Consider the following 21,374-nt stretch of genomic DNA (forward strand, 5'->3'; position numbering starts at 1 on the left):
TGGACGGACCCAACAGCCTGGAATATACCATGTTGTCTTCGTATGAACTTTGAACTCGTCTATTTTACATTTGGACATTAGAACCAGGTGAGTGAGTTAAATATTGATGATGAGTGGGGTTACTAATACGTTTTGTATGGGGTTCTATTACTTACACAACTACTTTAAATCATCAACATCTATTCATTCTGTCTTTATTTTTTTTTCCTAAATAACAAAAGTTGTAGTTTACATGCACCACCACCAGGTGGCGGCAATTACTAACAAATGTATAAATTGGCCCAGCGCTTAACTCCAAGCTTTATTCTGTTACGGTTCTTTATCGCTCAGTTGTTTAATTTGTCGTGTAAACCACCACGCTAATGCTATTTGACAAGAGAATGACTGCAACTTGGTTATGACAAGTACGTTTGGAAACTGAATTGTAAGTTTAAAGACATTTAAAATGTTCTTTGAGGTCAAATTTTTAGTCCAGTCCTGCCATTAGAGTTATGTGAATAGGCATGTGTTAAAGCTTCAGTAGTGTTGGCTTGGTGTTTTGGTTCAGACAGGGAACTAACAGGCTTTATTTGTGGGTAGTCTACACGTTGACAGTTTATCTAAAGAGAAGTTGTCTGATTTGGAACTATTCATGTGGTCCCATTCAACAGGTAGCAGCCACTCAGCTCCTACTCATTCAACTGAACTGTGGTAACACACTAGAAAGTCCCACATATTCCTCCTTAAGTATGCTAGTGATCACAGTGGAAGGGCCAGGCCTAGCACAGGCTCCTCAGCTCGCCTTGCCCCCTTCTCATGGTCTCATGATCTAAATTTAAAGTGGTCCCAGCCTTAAAAGGTCCTGACAGTCTTGTGCATTCTGCCGAGTGGCAGCATTATTTTTGTTCCGTGGACTGCCGTCCTGTCCACAGCCCCTCGCCCTGCTGCTTTGCCTGGATCTGGACTTGCTTTAAGCACTTTTGGAATAGCACACCCTATCCTTTATTTTGCAGCTAGTGTGGATTGGGGAATTCCTAGTTGTGGTGAGTGACATATTTCTTTTTTTAAATAAGTCTGTCCCTAATACTGAGTAATTGGTATTGTACTTTATGCCATTGCCATTTGAGTTTCTTTTAAGGCTTTAAACCACCTAATTGATTTTTTTGGTTAAATAAGATGTTTTGATTCAAATATTTGGTATTGTTCCTTGTACTAACAAGGTGTGTCCTTGTAGATTAGATTGCATGTGTCATTGACTTGTATTTTCATCCTAAAATAATAGCTAAACCACTTTAACATTTATTTGCCTCAACCCGAAATAACTTTTTATGCCTTAGATCCTCTCTTTGTGTCCTCTGTGCCCTGACAGCACCTTATAAATAGAGGCATTCAGTACACTGCCTGGTGTAGGCCTTTGATCGAGGACATGAGTGTCAGATAATTCATTTCTAAAGTCTATTGCCATTCATTTGAGGTGTTATTGATTTGTGTTTACTTGATGATTCCCAGTGGGAGCTGCTCATTTTTTTAAGCTTGGGCAGCACCTACTCGAGCTGAAATAATTTGTCGACCGATCGATTGGTGTATCCACAGAAAAATGTCTCTGCAGCAATCTGTTTAAACGATTACTTTGAGTATTAATTAGGTAGTTAAAGTAGTATAATATTTTTTGTGAAAAATACCTAAAATTCCATTTTTCTAGCTTCTCAAAGGTGAATATTTATTTGTTCTCCATAACAACTAAATACCTTAACAGTTTGAGTTTGTTAACACTGACTTCATGAAATTTTGAAGGGCCATTTTGTTTATGTACTATTTATAAACCAAATAAGTACTTGATAAGACAACAAAAAAAATAACAACAGATTTATCAACAATGAACAGAATCATTAGTTGCAGCCTCAGTACCTAACATGGTATAACTGACCAACGCTTCCGGATCACCTCCCACCACATTTTCTTTTCCAGTTCATCATTTGTATAATTCCACCATTCAACGTCAAATAGTATTATGTTTAAAGATGTAGAACCAAGATGTCAAATGTTGAGGAATGGATGCTGCCCTGTTGCTGCACTGTTTATTCCTAACATGCTGCTTCTTCATATTACGCAGTAGAAGTAGCGTTCTTAACAAAAAACCCTTTAACCCTTTAACTGCTCACGTGAAAATCCTCTCTCCATCTTTAACAAAACCATATCATCCTTGATACCTAATCCCCGTCTCCTGCCCCCAAACTAAAACCCCTTCCCCCAATTCAGAAATCAATCTGTCATAATAACAACTAGTTGATTCACAGAACTGGTAAAGTTAAAGTCTGGTATTGAAAGTTGGCGGAGTGGCCCTCAGGATGTCAGGATCAGTACAAGTGACGCAGCAGAAGCAGCATCATCAGCATCAAAAGAAGGAACAGCAGCAGCATCACTATGAGAGCAGCTGTCACCTGAGCACAAAGTCGTCTGTTAGCCAACAGTCCTTCTCCACTTACAAGACCAGCAGCCAGCGGTAAGAGTGTGGGAGTGACGCAGACACCCAGGTCCAAAATACTCACATTAGAGTTGTTATTTTACAAAAAATTAAATAAAAGGAAGTACCCCTTAGTGTACATTCCACTGCTATAACCTCGGAAGCGGTGAACGCATTCAAGCAGACTTCCTTTTCAAATATTTAACACTGTACATTGGGTCCTCTTGTGTGCAGCTTGTTCATGCTGAGAGGAAAGACGGGCATGTCAAAGTAGGTTTTTCAAAGAGAGCATTCAGGAGCTGTCTCTCTGCCCGCAGATGTTCATCATTAAATAATGTCCGGGGTTTTGTATTTTTATGAGAACAGGTTACTCTCCTCGAGGCTGTCGCAGAAAAGTCTTTCACTGTCCAAGTCAACTTGTGCTGAGTCGTCATATGCACATTACAAGTCATGATAGGAACTCCTCAGGTCTGTGAAAGCTGACCAATACCAGCATTTGAAAGCTGTTTTAATTGTCTTTTTACAATGCTTAAAGCAAGTTATTTCAACACATAGGCCCAATATTTAAGGCTGCGAAGCTATGCAGCATTGATATTGTCCGAAATTAAACGTGACAGTTATTGCTTTTCAAATCTCACATCCATTCAAGTTCTTAAGGAAAGAAGTCTTAGTCTGGCCCAAGTCTCAAGCCCTCAGAATACAGCTTTGTGCTGTTTGTAACTATAAGATCTATATAGCAGTAGTGTTTTTCTTCCTTATTTAACTGAAAGAGCACATTGTGTTGACATACTTTCATTTACACCATTTACCTGATGTTAATTAGCATCTCCAACGCTGATCACATAAATATAAAATAATGTAATTCCAAGTGAAGACAATCATACAAAGGTAATTGAAATTTAAGATAGTGCTGAAACAATTGGTCCATTAATGGAAAATTGATCAACAATAGACATTAGAGAGAGAATTAGTTGTTGAAGTCTTTTTTTCAAAGATAACATTTATTGTTTCCAGCTCCTCCAATAAAAGGACTTGCAGATAATTTTTTTAATGTTTGTTATTTTTCTTTCTTTTTGTGGTAATTCTTTTTAAATGAGCTTAAAACCCTTCGGCTTCAAGACTGTGCACAGGACAAATAAGCAATTTGAAGATGTGAACTTGCAAATCATGTCATGTATTTCTTTAAACATCAAACAGTTGATCAATTAATTGAGTGCATAATTGGCTAACTTAAAAGGAATATAGAATAATAGGAAGCTATTTCAAGATAGAGATATATGTTTTAGTTTCCCTTTTTAAGACTTTTTATACCACAAGTCTGATGCAGGAATAAACTTTTTGTATTACTAGAAATCCTTGAGTAGATGGGTAGCCCATATTGGCACCAATTCCTTTACTTTTAGTAAGCTTTTCATTTAATTTCACTTGTTTGTGAAATGCTACGTTCGAATTAAATGGGACACCGTCAAAGTTTGCTCTAAGTATAAGTATCGTGTTCAATATATTTTGTCAATCAAAACACATCTTTAAGTCAGTCACAGCACCTTAGATTTGTATGAATATGTATGTGCCACTCTTCACACATGGTGAGAGTTTCTTTGTCCTTCAGGCTGCAGGGCTCCCTGTTCATATTGGAAGCAGTGCTAGCTTTCTGAACGGGGTCAGGGAGGGAATGTCAGCTGAAGTGAACGGCTGCCAAATATATTCATGGACAGCCAAGCTATTTCTGTAGGCAGGACATGAGCCGCTGCCATTAGGCCAACTCTTAAGACACCGTATGGAAGTCATAAATTGGTAAACGCTTGCACACTGGCTTCCATGGACCCTTTTTAATAGTTAATAACTCTTCGCCTACTATCCACATTTACTTGTCAAATCGGCTGTATTGAATATTTCCAATTTGTACTTTAACTATTTAAATCTTAAGGTCTACGCAAAGGAATCAAATGATTTTAAAAGCCATGAAAGTTCTTCATTTTTTTTTACCTTTTGACTTTCTTATACACTGAATCAATGACTTCCTTGTTTGTGGCAGACGTGGTGAGTCAGCGGAGGAAAAAGATTAGGCTCTGCAGAAAGGCCTGTCTCTGCTGTGCGTTGAGCCCCTTCCATCGACTCCATCTCGTCTCAGAAAGATAGAATAGGATTTATCAAAGCCGTGTTGTGCCTCTACGCCTCTATGCCAAATGTAAGACTAAAGGGCAGGGTTGGAAGAGAGGAAGTGAGGCGAGCTAAAGCAGTGAAAGCAGGGCTTTAAAAAGGAACCTTACCACCTTGCTGAATATCCGCCAGTTCCGGCTCCATTTATAAACCCATGGCTTAACCCTGATTCAGTAATGTGTGTCAGAGTGCTTCAGGGTGAACAGAAATCTATCTTCCATTTCTGAGTCTATAGCATATTCTGAATGTGTCTTTATGTAACAAGCACACCAAGACAGGCAGTATGGTTCATTTTGAGTTTTGTCATTATTCTTTGATTGGATTGCAGCTCTGCATTCCTTCTTTCAGGTACTTTTAGATAATTTCTTGTCATGTGTCAAACTGCAGCAGTTGTAGCAACTACTTGGTCTACTACTAGTTCAATCAACAACATCCAAGTTAGCAATGCTGTCTGCCTTCCTTTTACTGGTGTGATTAGTCCAAACATTCATCTTTGATTCAATGGCACAAAATCAGCTTAATAGTCAGTATATGGCCTGTGTAGCTTGTATCCTTGGTTTATCCGCTTAAACTTAAACAATAAATAAAGTGTTACCTTTAGTATCAGGAATGCATATTCAATGGAAAGATAACACTGACAATATTTCACCAAAGGCTCAGTAAATGTGTAAAACAAATAGTTTATAGCAAATGTCGCTTTACATTTTATTAAGAATAAATAGTGTATTCGCTGCGGACTGTGTTCCGGGACAAATGAATATGCATAAGAATTTATAGCAGCACATATACTGTATGTTGGTTTGACTCAAGATAAACTAGTGCCAATTTTCCATGGTTATGATGGAAAACATGTCACCCTTTGCAACAGTTTGGCTTTTTTATCTTTTTTTTTCTTATAGTGTTTTGGACCACAATACAAGGTCCATGGCACAAAATAATAAGTTCTATTTGGAAATACAATGAAATGTATATTTGTGTTAATAGTGTTGTAATTGCTGTCTCTTTACCTTTTAAGCCTAAAGACCTCTGTGAAGACAGAGAAGGGGCAGCAGGTGGTTAAACTGAGCCCGCTACCCACAAGAGCCAAACGCACGTACCTGGCCATGGACAGGGACAAAGAAGTCATCGGCTATGTCATTCCCGTATTCAGAGCCAAGTGAGTGAGGATGCATCAAAACACACACACACACACACACACACACACACACACACACACACACACACACACACACACACACACACACACACACACACACACTTGATTTGATATTCCTAAAAGTAAAGTTATATTGTGCAGTTCATGAAACCAAACTAGATATTCTCCTTTTTCACTGTTAATCTGAACTGTTTTCATACGTTGGTGATTTTTTGGATTGCCAGTCATGAGTCAGTTCGCAGTCTGATGGAGGCCCAGGGAGAGGAAGTGGTTGAGGAGGGAATCAACTATGTGGCAATGAGAAACCTGTTTGTGGCAGAGTCCAGGGAGGCTACGAGTCAAGTGGTTAAAGTGGAGAAGAAAAGCAGAACAATGCATGTCAGGGAGTCGGCCACTCGCCTGGAAGTGAACAAGACGGTAAATGATTTTCCCCCTTTTTTTTGCAGTTTCTTTGTGGTGCATATGTTTTTTTTTAATCATCGGATCTCTCACAAAAAAATTGCTTTTGTTTTACAATCTGGCTTCACTGTCTCGCCATAGGTGGACGAGTGGTCAGAGTTCCGTAAGAAAATGAACCCAGACAGCCTGACACACCGTCCAGAGTTAATCATCAAGCCTCGTGGACAGACCATTTGGGAGGGCAAGACTCTCAAGCTGCACTGCACCGTGGCTGGATGGCCTAAACCCAGGATTACTTGGTAAGATATCCCCCCACCCCACCCCCACGCCTTCTCATAATCACAATAAAAAGAGATGAGAGCAATCATTTACAAAGTGTCACAAAGAAGTGTTCTATCCAAAGCTCTCATCATCAGCCAATTGTATTTTCCACAGTCACAATTAAAACACGCAGACATGTAAATCGACACGTAAAATGACCTTGTGCAATTTACACACTCTGGAGAAGAGGGTAAAAAAACTAAGCAGTTGTCTTTCTGCTCTCTTCAAGGTACAAAAACAATGTGCTGATTGATGCCAAGGCCCACTCCGAGAAGTACATCACAGAGAGCAATTACAACATGCACTCCCTGGAGATCAAGAAGTAGGTAATCATTGAGCTCACAATGCATGGCCTCAGGTAGAATGAATGAGATGTACCCCCAAAACAATGCACACCGCTCCAAGCTGAATGTTTTATTTTGAAAAATGTTCCGCTGAGTCCTAATGTCTGCACCTTTTATTTCCAGCTGTGATTTTTTGGACACCGCTCAGTACACCGTCTCTGCCCTCAACATAAAAGGGGAGACTTCTTCTGTGGCTTCTATTGTTGTCAAAAGTAGGTACCTGTGTTTTTATCTTGATCATCGTTGCCTCCTTTAGGCAGCAGCTCCCGTTTCCTCCGTTTAGAGGTCAAAGTTTAAAGTAGAAGATTCATTTAACACTAGTGTACAAACAATGTGGTGCTACAGCTGTGTCTTGATTTCAGGATCTGGCTTTAGAAGTAGAACATGTTGGGCGGCAGGAAATTGCCATAGCTAAGGATCCAATGAATCAAATTTTGCCCACAGCGTATCATATTTTACAAATCACTGATGCAACTTGTTATTGGTACAACAAGGTTACTGAACGATATATTTCTCTGCAGGGTTCAAGGAGGGCGTGGAAGACGGACCACTGGATCCTAAACCACGTGAGTCACACACAAATCATTTAATTTTGTTTTTCAGTAAGGACAATTCATTTGTATACTGTATATAACTTCACATTTAAAGTTATTAAATGCAATTTTCAGACGGAAAAGCTTTCAAATATCCTGCTATACACTTCTTTCTCAACATTAAACAGCAGACATACAAAGTGAGCAACTTTAGCATTTAGTTAAAGAGCTAGATACATGTTTTGTGCGTGGTCTTTTTTTGTGCTAAGGGTGTAAAAGAAACAAAGGCAGGTTTAAAAGGAAATAATATGTCATTGTTGTGTTTAGAGCATTTTTATTTATTTTCTTCTACAGATGGTTTCTGCTCTGAGCACGGTGTTACCTTCAAAACAACCATCATTGACAAGTTCCAGGTAGCCTTTGGCAGAGAAGGCGAGACAATGAGTCTGGGCTGTACCGTCATCGTCTATCCCACTGTCAAAAAATACCAGCCTGAAGTCGTGTGGTACAGAAACTGTAAGTAGAAATATAAATTGGAAAAACTGAAATATCTTTTCTTACCTTCATAACTACTATATATTACCCTTTCTAATTAATCCACCCATCCTAACCATCCATCCTTTTGCCTTTTGAATCCTATTAGCCGTCCCCTTGAAGCCCTCCAAATGGGTGCACACTCACTGGTCTGGGGAACGTGCCACACTCACCCTCGCCCACCTGAACAAGGAGGACGAGGGCATGTACACCCTGCGCATCAACACCAAGTCTGGCTTTGACAGCTACTCTGCCTATGTGTTTGTCCAAGGTAAGGTGCCCAATGGACATTTCAACTTAAGCTTCTGATTTCATGTCAAAACATGGGAACTATAATAATAATAATAACAATACATTTAATTTATATAGCGCTTTTCTCTCACTCAGAGCGCTTAACTATGGAAATATTGCTTTCTTATTAACATTGACAATTGAAATAAACCAGGAAGCCACTTATCCTCAAGACTGCCCTGAATTGTACAGCTTATATATGCAAAGTAAAGCAACATATTACAGACGTAGTAGGAACTATTACATTTTTGAGAAATGTCTTAAGAATCTCCTCTAAAGTTACCGACATATACAATGAATTAGCCATAGCTAGCTACAGTACTGCCACACATTCTGTAGCCTACTGTACGGGCGTAAGTAGGTTTAAAAATGGAAACTGGGCATGTAATGGAGATCAGACGGATTTAGAAACAGCACTATTTAAAAGTGTGGGTGTGCCTTGCTATGCCAGATGCCGATGTGGAGGTTGAGGGGGTTCCTGTGTCACCCCTGGATGTGCGCTGTCATGATGCTAATAAAGACTATGTGGTGGTAACCTGGAAGCAGCCATCGATGGAGGGCAGCTGCCCCATCCTGGGATACTACATCGACAGGTAGGTCAGCACACTCTTTCTGTTATTACTTGAATGGTTAGCCAGATACATTATTCACTTTGTTCTTCTGATGATTATGTTGGCTAGATACAATCCTACATACAGGTGCAGTAACACTGGTTTGTTTACATATTTCTGTGTAAAAAACATAATGATTTTCTAGGCACCGTAGACCAAATTCCTTTTAGTTTTCTACCAAACTGTATACATGTGTAATTCAGATACTGTGTGGGCTATACTTGATGCCTACAATCCAGATATAAGATCATTGCACTGTAACAACTTTTTTTTATCCTGATTATTAAATGAGACTGTTGCTTGCTGAACCAAAATCTAATTTCTATGTGTTTGTTTAGGTGCGAGGTGGGCACTCACCACTGGGCTCAGTGTAATGACTCACCAGTGAAGTACGCCCGATACCCCGTCACAGGACTGGTGGAGGGGCGCTCTTACATCTTTAGGGTTCGGGCCTTGAACAAGGCAGGAGTCAGCCACGCTTCCCGTGTGTCCGAGGCCGTGATCGCCATGGATCCCTCCGACAGAGCCCGCCTCCGTGGTGAGAGACAAACACCAGAGAGCTGCTGACACGCTGCAAAAATGCCAACAACTGCACTCTTTTTAATAAAGGTCTTTTTTATTTTCCCCGACAGCTGGCCCCTCCGCTCCTTTTACTGGAATGATTAAGTTCACAGAGGAGGATTCAACTGGTATGGCATTTTAAAACTCAATTAAAGCTATTCATATTGAAAAGGCATTTTGTGTTGACTTATAGGACCGGCTATCGAACTTCAATACCTTATCTTTACTCTCCAAAATGTAAGGCTTTAGGTTGCTTGTGTGGAAGGGAACGTTTAACACTATTTATTAATTATTTGAATTCTTCATATTTTGTTAAATGTATTAAAAGGGTATTGTATTAAGGTATTGAAAATAGTGTTGTTTTGGTATCTGTATTGACATTTTCCAAAGGATAGCCAGCATAATGATTTGTACCAACTTTTAAGGGGGTTTCCCTCCAAATAATATGAACCTCCTCTTGCCACCTCAGAGGGCGTTGTCCCCGGAGAAGCCACTGATGTTGTTGTTACTGAGGCAACCAAGAGCTACGTGGTCCTCGCCTGGAAGCCTCCAGTCCAGAGAGGTCACGAAGGAGTCATGTACTTCATTGAGAAGGTGAGGGGAAATGGAAAACTGTGTGTCTTGTAGAGCTGAAAAGGCATGTTCATAATGACACTAAAAGACACAAAATGAATCTGTAATTACTGATAAACTCTGCTTTAAGAAGAACATATGAACTTTTGTAGCTGATTATTCTGTTACTGCTTTGTGAAAATTATCATATGGAGTGCTTGAGCACCCTCTTACCTTTCCTTTATATATGTGGACCACAGTGTATGGCAGGCTCAGACACCTGGCAGAGGGTGAACACTGGTATGCCAGTCAAGTCGCCCCGCTTTGCTCTGTTTGATCTGGCGGAGGGTAAATCCTACAGCTTCCGCGTGCGCTGCTGCAACTCTGCCGGTGTGAGCGAAGCCTCTGCAGCCACAGGAGATACCACCGTCGGAGATAAACTGGGTGAGACTTGCATTTGATGCTTCCTTGTATGTTCTTTCTGATCTCAATCCATTATATTACCTTATTAGTTCTACTTCTTTAATTTTTTATTAAAACCTCTTCTCCTGACAGGTCTACCCTCAGCTCCGGGCACTGCAGTGGCCATCAGGAACACTGCCACCTCAGTAGTTGTCATCTGGGCGGCTTCTAAGGATGTTGTGCACCTGGCCGGCTATTACATTAAATGCAGCGTGGTGGGAACGGATGTCTGGATGCCTTGCAACAACAAACCTGTCAGGCAGACCAGGTAGGTACAGTTAAAGATCATTATTGGTCTATAAATTCATTCAGTTTCCAGTTTGCATTACTGCAAACTGGAAGTGCAAAGATACTGTTTAAAAAATAAAGGTCACTCCCTGTATCGAAAGTGATGATGGCGTCCTTGTAGCCGTGGTCATTGATAGTACAGGAAGATGAAGCTGAAAGCCTTTCCCGTGTGTGAAGGATCACCTGTTCCTCTCAGACCCTGATGCTCTCAAACATACACTTAAAATTGTGTGTGTAGCACAATAAATAAAATAAATAAAGTTTTTTTCTTTGAACCTAAAGATTCTTAAAGTGAGTGAAAAGTCGTTCATGTGAACTACTCTGACGGAAAGTTTGTTTATATGAGTAACATTAGCTATCACAAGCACCAGAAATTGGCGGAAGGCTAAAATGTGTATTATATTGAGAAGCTGGTGTGTTCTGATCTAGCTAATGCTAAGGGTGCTAATGCTGCATACAATGACATGCCTGTTTTATAATGCAAATTCTTTGTTTGACCTAAACAGTCTTACAGTCTTTTGATTTTTTATTTAATTTCACTGTTGGATAAAAACGGCAAATCTTAGAGCTCTCACTATCTGCTACTGCTACTGATGAAATAACTAACTGTGAGACTTTTTCCACCTTCGTCTGCACTGTTTTCAGATTTGTTGTCCACGGCCTGAGCACCGGGGTGAACTACGTGTTTAAGGTGAAAGCGGTCAACGCTGCTGGATACAGCCAGAGCTCCCCCATTTCTGATGCTGTGGTTGTGCAGGCCGCCATTTGTGAGTGTCCAGTCCCTTACAACTCATCTTCATTAAATTACTTTGCCTGTAGCATTCAAGCCATACTACCTACCTACCTCTGCTCCATCCTCCCAGCCATTTTTTAAAAACATTTATGTATCCAGGGAATGACTGGTATGAATTTAAACTCATACTTTTTTTCCCCCTGAAGAAATGCTTTAAATTCAGTGCAACACATTCACACTCGACCTGTTGCCCTCTGCTCAATACCAAAGAGTTTCTTAACTCATCTGTGTTTGTGAATCTTGTTAACTTTCATCACTTGTATTTCTTTTCCTTACCAAAAAATCCTTAATCATTATTCTCAGTTACTTTAATACAGTTACTTTATTTAATTCCTATATATCTTGCGTTTAAGGAATGCCTATGTGACACATGTTTTATATGTGACTATTTCTTAATACATCTGCATGTTTTGCCTGACATACTCATTACTAACACTGGTCATTTGTCTGTTCTCTATTCTTTCATTTATTAATGAGAAGGTGAAATAACAAATCAGATCACGTTTTGCAATGCTTTTACTGTGTGTTGGTATTGATTTCTGTGTAAATTTGTTTTTCTTTAGCTTGAGTTCTCTTTTGCTATTCGATAACTCTTCAGGGGTGCCTCTTGGTGCATGGCCAAGGTAAAGGCTAAAACATTGCGTTCTAAAGAGCATGAACCTAACGAGAGTCCCGGAGGTTTTCGTTGGGTGAAAGTTACCCTGCTTCTAGCCTTGAGTGTAAGTACTCCATTACAATGACCCTAAGAAAAAAAATGCATTGCTTGTGTTGTGTGCCAAAAGCATGTAGCATGTTTAACCGTACCCCTTGTAATCGCTGTGATAGCTTAACACTAATGAAAACTAAGATGTGTGAGATAACATTTAGGACAGGTTTTTCATTAATACAAATAAATAGGGGCTGATTATCTGAAAAAGGTATTCTTGTCTTCGCTTTTTCTTGGACAATAAGTGCTGACAAACGTATTTAATACCTCTGCAGCCCTCCCTGGAAAGCCCACTGATGTGACCCTGGTGGAGGCTGTTAAGGACTACATGGAATTGACCTGGACCGCGCCCGCTAAGAACGGAGGCGCTGATATCAGGGGCTATTTTGTGGACTACAGGACAGTGAAGGGAGGAGTTGTTGGGAAATGGCACGAAATGAACCATAAGGCAGTGACTACTACCTCCTATAAAGTAAGTTATTTTCCAATTAAATGAAGGAGTGTAAACCCGTCACAAAGCATGAAGTCATCATTGACAGATGGAAATTGTATGACTTTATCTACATTTATTTATTTTATGTTAAAGTTTTCCAACAAAATGATAATTTGTATCATTTCTCATCATCTGCCTTGGTTTCTTTTAGGCTGAGAACCTGAAGGAGAACGTCTTCTACCAGTTCCAGGTGCGCTCTATGAACATGGCCGGTGTGAGTAAAGCCTCTCTGCCCTGTGCAACTCTGGAGTGCAAGGAATGGACCATTACTGTGCCAGGTATGAGATAAAGAATACATACATGCATATACATTTGGGTTTATGGGGTATTGTCAAGGAAACAGTTGGTTGATTAATCGACTAGAATGTGATTCTTTTCCTTGTCTTATGTGATAGTAAATATCTACGGTTTTGAACTGTTGCTCAGAAAAACCAAGCAATATGAAGACATTTCCTTTGGCTTGTTTTTTAGCCAAAACAGTTATCTCAGCTTGTATTGGCCATAATCAATTTTCGATAGACAACTAATTCATGGGATCATCAGAATACATTTTAAAATGTATTACTGACTATATACTCTATATTAGTTTAAAAATGTGTGTTCATACATTTAAATGCACTTCTTAAATCATATAATGTTTGCTCAATCTTTATTCCTTATTTTTTTAAATGCTGCACTGTTCTGTGTTTCTTTGAGAATCCAGAATAATTCCCACATCACTCAAACTAGCCGGTTCCTCCTTTAAGGTGCTGCTTCTGGTCTTCATGTGCTGGAGGTTCGTGACACCTCTGCTGTTGTCCTGTGGGACACGCCTGCATTTAGTGGCCGCTCTCCCGTCAATGGCTACTATTTGGATATCAAGGAGGCCTCTGCTGGAGCCCAAGGCTGGAAGGCTGTTCACGAGAAGGTCAACAAGATGAAATACCTGAAGGTGAGGAAGATGAAGAGAGGTTTTTATTTGATCTTCTTGAAAGGAAGTTATTCTGTGTGTCCTTCTCGCATGGGAAGAAAGTTTTCCTTTATCCATCTCTGCTTCGTGTGAATTCAGGTGACAGGGCTGAAGGCTGCTACATCCTACGTCTTCCGCGTGCGAGCTCAAAATCTTGCCGGAGTTGGAAAGCCCTCAGCGGTCTTGGGTCCAATCCTGGCCCAGTCACGCCCTGGTGAGCGTGATCGTTATGTAACTCACACATTCAGACGCATAGTGTTCCTACGCAGATCTGGAAAGTATGGAAATGTAGGGAAAATGGCTATTTCTCAGTATTAATACGTGACTTCACTCTTCATGTCCACTCTCTCATCTTGTATTTTATAATTTGCTAATGTAGTCCTCATGAGCTGAAATGTGTGATGCCAGTGACGCACACCCACTGTAACCATTTATTCTCCCTTCCCCAGGCACAAAGGAGATTTATGTGGATGTCGACGACGACGGTGTGATCTCAATGATCTTTGAGTGCTCTGAGATGAGTGAGGGCTCTGAGTTTGTTTGGTCCAAGAATTACAAGGCTATGACAGACACCTCTCGTCTCACTATTGTCAATGAAAAGGGCAAGTAAGTATCCTTCATGTGTGCGATGTTTTCCTTTATTGTACAAGGCAATTGAAAATGGTCTTTGTCCTCATATCCATCCCAGTAGGGGTCATTGCGCAGGGTCATCCACAATGCAGCGTCCCTGTAGCGGTTTTTGGGTTAAGCGCCTTGCTCAAGGACACTTTGGTCTAACCAGCAACCTCATGATTACTGGTCAACCCCTCATTCCTCGAGGCAATCTTACCCCCCCATTTCTCATGCAACTTTCAAGGAGCAAACTTACTTTTTTGCCCTTGTTCCAGGCTAGTGGGCAAATCCAAAATACTGTATGTCTTGTACTGCAACAGTTGCTCAACTCCTCTATTCTAACTCCTTTATTGTCTTATTCATTTAATAAGCACACATTCTTCCTTTCTCATCTCCAGGTCCAGAGCTATCTTCAACAGTCCTTCCCTGGAGGATCTGGGCATCTTCTCCTGTGTGGTCACTGGCACTGACGGCATCTCCTCCAGCTACACACTCACTGAGGAGGGTGAGTCAGCCCACAGCCTTAGCATTCCAGTCCAGTGCGCATGAAACTTGATCCTCTTGTTATTCTGTTTGGCTGACGTCTAGGTTTAAGACGTGAGCACTGTGTATACTCCTGTCTGTCATCCTGTTACAACAGCTGCATCAGATTGACCTCTGTTACACTCTTGAGGGGCGGATATATGAGTAGTTTGTCTTGAAAGTTGTCTCAAGTATTGTAAAATGTGCTGTATATCTGTCAAAGTTGTTGAAATATCTGAGGTTGTGCTTAGATAAGACTTGATGTTGAAGAGTTATGCAGGGGTCAAGACATTGAACTGTTTTTTATGCTGTTGTTGTTATTGTTACATTCCAGGTCTCAAGCGTCTTCTGGACATCAGCCATGAACACAAGTTTCCCGGTGAATATCCCACCACATCACAGACACTCTTTTCTTTTTCACTTGGATTCTATTTATCAAGTGCAAACACTGCACGTTGGCAATATTAATATCCAGCATCGTTCCTTTAGAAACACAGCTTTGTCTCGGAAATTGTAGCAACTGAGCCGTGTTTACTGACATAGAAATGTAGACTGATGTTTAGTTGTGGTGTTTACTACAGTTATTCGTAAAAAAAAAAAAAACATGTTTTTTTTCTCCAGTTATTCCCTTCAAGACTGAGATGGCCATGGACTTGCTTGAGAAGGGTCGCGTTAGATTCTGGACTCAGTTGGAGAAATTCACTTCGGCCTGCCAAGTGGAGTACGTCTTTAACGATGTCGTCCTCTCTCAGGGAAAGGTAGGAATCATAGCTTACCATCTAATATATCCTTTGTTATGTTGTCTTGTGGATCCACTTTTAATTGGATCGTCTTCCTGTTTTTTTTTTATCTTAGTATTTCAACTAATAGATTTGGTGTCCTCTTTATATTTTGGCTTCCAGAAATACACAATGCACTTTGACAATTCCACCGGCATCATTGAAATGTTTATGGACTCTCTGGAGGTCACAGATGAGGGAACATTCACCTTTAATCTGGTGGATGGCAAGGCCAAGGGTACAACCAGTCTGGTGCTCATCGGAGATGGTAAGAACTCATATGTGAATTCTTACTTCCATGGTGATGTTTTGCATGGAGACATATAAGTATAAGAATGTTTGCTATGGATACTGATATGCTCAACCTGCATATTATTTTTAATGGCACACACTGAAATCCTTGCTCTGCTGGATTGATTGCTTTTGCTGCAGTTACAGCCCATGTCCATTGAGGGGCAGCATAAGACTATGTGTCAAGTCTGTATTCTTGTTGTAGCTGTCTTTCTGATGCACTGATGTCTGTCGGAACTTTCAGTTTTATGAAAAATTCTACTGGAAAGAAACCTATATTCTGGTTTTAACATTTAATATTTCTTTTCTGTTGTCCAGAATTCAGGGCGCTTCAGAAGAAATCTGAATTTGAGAGGGCTGAATGGGTCAGGAAACAAGGTAAGATATCCAACTTTTACTTTACATGCTCTGATTACACAGTATCTTTCAATAATGAATTATTTTTATTGACTCTCCGCAGGTCCTCACTTTGTCGAGTACCTTGACTTCACTGTAACCGCAGAATGCAATGTGCTGTTGAAATGCAAGGTAAGAAAAGTAATTATTTGGCTGCTGTTACTTATGTAATTTTTTTTTTTTTAACAAAGATTAATCGTCACAAATGGCTTCTTTCTCGCCACAGATAGGAAACGTCAAACCAGATACGGAGATCACCTGGTCCAAGGACAGCATTGAGATTGCAGATGATGACGAAGGCGCGGAGAAAATCGAGAGAAAGGACGGCGAGCTGATCTTTAATATCGGAAAGGTCAGCCCATTACGCGGAGGGCCATACTTTGTCAGGAGTCGTGAGCTTATGAGTAAAGAGCTATAAGCGCTTGCTTCTGATGCAGCTATGCTTCCATTTTCAGAGCTAGACTAGACGCTACGCTTCCAACCGCCTCTCTGACACAGAGCCATAACTGATGAAACACTTATTGAATTTGATTAAACATTCATGAGTGCTGCTGGTGTCAGCACGTCATACGAGGGAATGAGAATAAAATCCTATTCTGATATTGGATATTTTTATATCTTAGACTAATAGGTCCTAGTTTTCAACATGTATGCCCAAGTAGTGTAAATATAGTTTATGGTCTGTGTCACTCATTCATAAACTTCATTTATAACACTGCATTCAATTTAACTCCTCTGGCAACCTCAAACCGGAGAACTGTCCTTTGTTCAGGATAATAATTTGGTTGACGATGTCAGCGCCAGTGAAGTTATATTGATGTTTCAAGGTACCTATCTGCATTGAAACTGTATAAACACCATTCATAAAGAGAGGGTCATTGTCACTGCATGAGCTCATTCATCGCCACTCCTGTCACCGGCGCTTGCTTTAACTTGCTTATCTGTCTTATTCACAGTGGGTTATTAAACAGGAGAAACCAAAAGAAAAAGAAGGAAAAAAAACACGTGCAGAGGACGTTGCCCCGCCGCCAAGACCCAAAGTCTGGACATTATACATTTGCTGCCATAAGTTTAACGCCTATAATTTCTCCATCTGTTCAACTCGTCTTACCTTTTTACATGTTTTTCCTTGATAAAACGCATGCAGCATCCCAGGCTGGAGAAAAGCTTGCTTTTTTCTGTTTAGTTGTTCTCTGTCTGTCTGGTCATATAATCTGTCCCCATGAATTACACTGTGTTCCTATCTGTTTGAAGTAAAAGACAATTCAATGCTGCCTCAAGGGTACTAAGGTTGATTCGTACTTCAAATTCTAGATCTCCAAGTCGGATGCGGGTATTTACGAGGTATTCCTGAAGGACGACAGAGGCAAAGATAAGAGCTTGTTCAATCTGACGGATGCAGGTAAAGTGGAAAATTAAATGGAAAGTGGCGATCAAGGTTTAGTCTTGCAAAAAAAATGTATATCATTGAATATGATTTTTATGATTAATAATTGCTTGTTCTCATATAACATTTTCCCAGGATTCCAAGCTGTTAAGAATGCCTTGTTCAAGGTCATTGGTGAGTCATTAAAACACACTCTTGCAAAGCAGTAGTGAAGCACAACACCTAGACCATACACTAAATGAAACTGCAGAAAGAAGCAGAATGTGAACGTTTAAACTGTTGTTGCACTTCTTGAACTATTTTCAGCAATAGACTGAAATATTTTATACAGCATTTCATAGCTTTAATCCATACGGTTTTCATGGGATGAACACTTTCCTTTTATTCTTTTCCATTCAGCTGAATCCTCCACTCAAATCAAAGTCATCAGCACTGAACATGGCATCGAGCTCCACTCCGACGTCACGTATTACGATGAGGACCTGCGTGTTGGTTGGCTCCACAAGTATGTAAATTCAGCCTGATTCATTTACGTACTTGAAAGTCTTTTTTATGAATCTCCTGTCTGACATACAAATTTACACTTGTCATGAAATACACTGGAACAAACCAATACGAAGGCAACTATTTAAAATTGCTTCATGCAAATCTTGGATACTAAATCTAAAACAAATGACAAACAAACACACACACACACACACACACACACACACACACACACACACACACACACACACAAAGAAGGCATACAAGGCAACCAACATCAAGTGTCGCATTTGATATGCAAATATTAAATGCACCATATACAGTACCTTAGACACTGATGGACAGAGCAAGATGAAAATATACCAAATGGAATGTTGGCTTTGTTTCTCCAACAACCAGCAAAGATTTTTTTCTGACTATTTAAGAAACTAGTTTCCTATCATATTTTAACAAATTGTCATTTTAAAGTTTAATATTTTATGTAAATGTCACAATAATGGTGACCTTTCAGAGCTTACATGTAAACTATCTCTATGGCTTTAGGGTGGTCTCACATATCCGAGACTGACACCAATTAGTCAAGCAATTTGTAATGTGAGGGATAATCATTTCATTCACGTAAATAATGTTATGCTTCCATAAATGGTTTCGCATGACTTATGTGGAAGAGAGTGTTTCAATTGGGCTGTTGTGACTCTATTTGTCACTCTCAGCTCTCCTGCATAACCATTGTTCTTGATCATATCACTGTCACCTTTTTATTGACAACAGTGCAGCTGTAAATGATCTCTGTGTCGACCATTTCTCCATTAGAGACAGTAAGATTGCCGCCTCAGAGAGAGTTAAGTCTGGAGTCAGCGGAGAGCAGCTTTGGCTTAAGATCAATGAGCCCACTGAGAAAGATAAGGGCAAATACTGCATGGACATCTTTGATGGCAAGGACGGCCTAAAGAGAGTCTTTGATCTGAGTGGCAAGGGTGAGAGACACTTTTGAAGACATATAAAGAAGATTTTTTTGTTTTTTTCATTCGGTATCCATTAACTTTGACTATTTTTGTGCTATGTTAGTATAAATAACAATAATCTGCTTTTGTGTTTCTGGTGCAGCATGGGAAGATGCATTTGAAGAGTTCCAAAGGCTCAAGTAAGTAAATAACCTCCTCTGACTCAATCCTTTATTTGTATGATTTTGTATTTTGGGCTGAAGAGGATGTTTGCACAAATAAATAGCAACATTCATCACATGCTTAAAATAGACTATGTACTTTACGAGACCTTTTGCGAAGCATACAAAATACATTTCCTGGCTTTGTGAAGCATACGTTCTGCCTGTGATGCCCTTTTTTGAGAAGCTACTGACAATGTCGGTCTCTTTCCTTCCTTAGGGCGGCAGCGATCGCAGAGAGAAGTAAGTGGTTATCTATTCTTTAGTTTCTCCCCAGAGACATCCATCAACTACATTATGTAACTTTTTTTCTCTGGATATAGAAAGTTATTTCAGTTTAAAAATCCTTTTTAACATTCTGTGGAAATGAAGGTAGACAAGCTGCTGCTGTTTATTTATATCATTCGTGGAAAAAAGTTTTTCCAGGAAATTAGATTAGTCTTTATATCTGCAATAATAAAAGTTTTATAAGGGATTGTTCATTTGCCAGATCGAAAGTTAGTGTCAGGACATGAAATGTTATCGGTAGGCAAATGGTCCAAAGGTTGACTGATTGTTTGACATTTGCTTCGCTCACTGTTGCATTTCTTGTTTAGACCGTGCTCGTGTTGTTGGAGGATTGCCAGATGTGGTTGCAATCCAAGAGGGCAAGGTAAATAAATAAGACATTCAGTATTTTAATACACTGTGATAAACTCTTTCTCTTTATGTAGAGCTTCTCTTTCCTCTGAACTTTGTTGAATCCAGTTTTTGTCAACCCTTCTAAAATCCACTTTTTTTTCTCTACAGTCACTGAACCTGACTGGCAATGTCTGGGGCGAGCCCACGCCTGAGGTAAGCTGGGTGAAGAACGACAAGGAACTGTTGCCTGACGACCACTACACTCTCAAGTTTGAGCACGGCAAGTTCGCCAGCATCACAATCGCCTCGGTAACCACGGCCGACTCTGGCAAATACGCCCTCGTGGTCAAGAACAAGTACGGCACAGAGAACGGCGAGTTCACCGTCAGCGTCTACAACCCAGAGGAAGAGGAGAAGAAAGGTTAAAAGATGACACTGTGTCATGAAATAAAACAGGAAAGATGGACAACTGGGCTATCTCCAAAGCATTTTACCCCGGCACATGCCGGTGCACCAAAGCAGTTTAAATAAAGGATGAATACAGCTGCTTCCTACTGCGTCTTTCATGTGATGGGCTAAACAGCTTTGGGCATTACTTGTTGAGGAAGCAAACGATACATGTGATTAAGAGAGAATAATTTGTGTGTTTGTAGTCGCTTGACATGTCTTCCTTCACTTCTGGCCATTACAGTAAATGTCATGTATAATCACGAGAGATGGTTGACCTGTCATTGTCCTTTGTTTTAAAAATAGCATAATGGCCAGCAAAACCATTACAGTATTTCATTCAGAAAAAAAACTTTTGACCTTGTAAAACAAAATCATGCCTAAAGGTTTATGTGTCAAATAAATGAAAAAACAGCAAACAACTGATGTCAGCTATTTGCTTTGTCTTGTTAGACACTGGAAAAATGTGTCAGTGGATATGTCACATGCTCCACTGATTAAAGCTCTTGGTGTCTATTTATAAACAGCCTTTGTGTTATGATTGTGTACTTGTATGTTATGTGTGTTTCAAAGTTATTTAACAAACGGAGTTTGAAGGAGAGGTGGAGCAGAAGGAAACTGAGGGCGTGCTATACAAAAGTATAGTTTGAGTGTGACAAAACACACAGCAGTTGGGACTGGTTCATTCAAGGTGTCAGACAAAGCTATTTGCAAAGCACTGTTGAAGCACAAATAGCATTCTTGTGGAGGTCTTTCTTGGGAACTAGTCACATGAGTGTCAGATGTAGACAGTGGAATGTGTTAAAATGGTGTGGGAGTGGTTGGGGGGATGTTGTATTTCAGGTGCAATGGAAGGAAGCCATGAAGACAGACCTGCAGCATTACAAGTTAAACACAGGTTTGTTTTCCCTTGAAGGTACTCCTGCTTCAGAGACTTTCTCTTTTGTTTTTTGCATAATAATCTCCCATAAACATTTCATTCAGTGATAGGAACCTTCAATCCAGTTCAAATTTAAAAATCAGATACACATAAAAAGTGACTTTCATATGGATTTCAATGCTGGGGCCATCC

At 40.0% G+C, this 21,374-nt stretch overlaps 1 protein-coding gene across 1 annotated transcript; it reads left to right on the forward strand.

The window, feature by feature from the left end:
• Nucleotides 1-885: 885 nt before the first annotated feature.
• Nucleotides 886-20,716, forward strand: myom1a (myomesin 1a (skelemin)). Its single transcript, XM_080034859.1, has 37 exons — nucleotides 886-1,022; nucleotides 2,277-2,482; nucleotides 5,619-5,759; nucleotides 5,984-6,176; nucleotides 6,300-6,457; nucleotides 6,709-6,801; nucleotides 6,947-7,035; nucleotides 7,345-7,389; nucleotides 7,711-7,872; nucleotides 8,000-8,161; nucleotides 8,633-8,774; nucleotides 9,131-9,330; nucleotides 9,425-9,481; nucleotides 9,823-9,947; nucleotides 10,166-10,349; nucleotides 10,461-10,635; nucleotides 11,301-11,422; nucleotides 12,430-12,626; nucleotides 12,799-12,925; nucleotides 13,394-13,578; nucleotides 13,696-13,810; nucleotides 14,046-14,202; nucleotides 14,607-14,713; nucleotides 15,065-15,109; nucleotides 15,352-15,488; nucleotides 15,633-15,777; nucleotides 16,119-16,178; nucleotides 16,261-16,328; nucleotides 16,423-16,548; nucleotides 17,511-17,598; nucleotides 17,719-17,757; nucleotides 17,983-18,088; nucleotides 18,883-19,046; nucleotides 19,177-19,213; nucleotides 19,455-19,477; nucleotides 19,831-19,886; nucleotides 20,024-20,716. Exons 2-37 carry the CDS (start codon nucleotides 2,328-2,330, stop codon nucleotides 20,279-20,281), a joined length of 4,443 nt encoding a protein of 1,480 aa, XP_079890985.1. The 5' UTR covers nucleotides 886-1,022; nucleotides 2,277-2,327; the 3' UTR covers nucleotides 20,282-20,716.
• The last annotated feature ends 658 nt before the right edge of the window (nucleotides 20,717-21,374 follow it).

The sequence above is a fragment of the Ammodytes marinus genome (genome assembly GCF_949987685.1).
Source record: "Ammodytes marinus genome assembly, chromosome: 9".
Taxonomy (NCBI): Eukaryota; Metazoa; Chordata; class Actinopteri; order Uranoscopiformes; family Ammodytidae; genus Ammodytes; species Ammodytes marinus.

Bases quoted from the DNA above. Each gene is read 5' to 3' on its own strand.
- myom1a (XM_080034859.1), top strand. From the start codon at position 2,328: ATGTCAGGATCAGTACAAGTGACGCAGCAGAAGCAGCATCATCAGCAT. The intron at 6,802-6,946 runs GTAGGTAATCAT...TTTTATTTCCAG, and splicing joins CACTCCCTGGAGATCAAGAA to CTGTGATTTTTTGGACACCG. The intron at 17,758-17,982 runs GTGAGTCATTAA...TTTTCCATTCAG, and splicing joins TGCCTTGTTCAAGGTCATTG to CTGAATCCTCCACTCAAATC.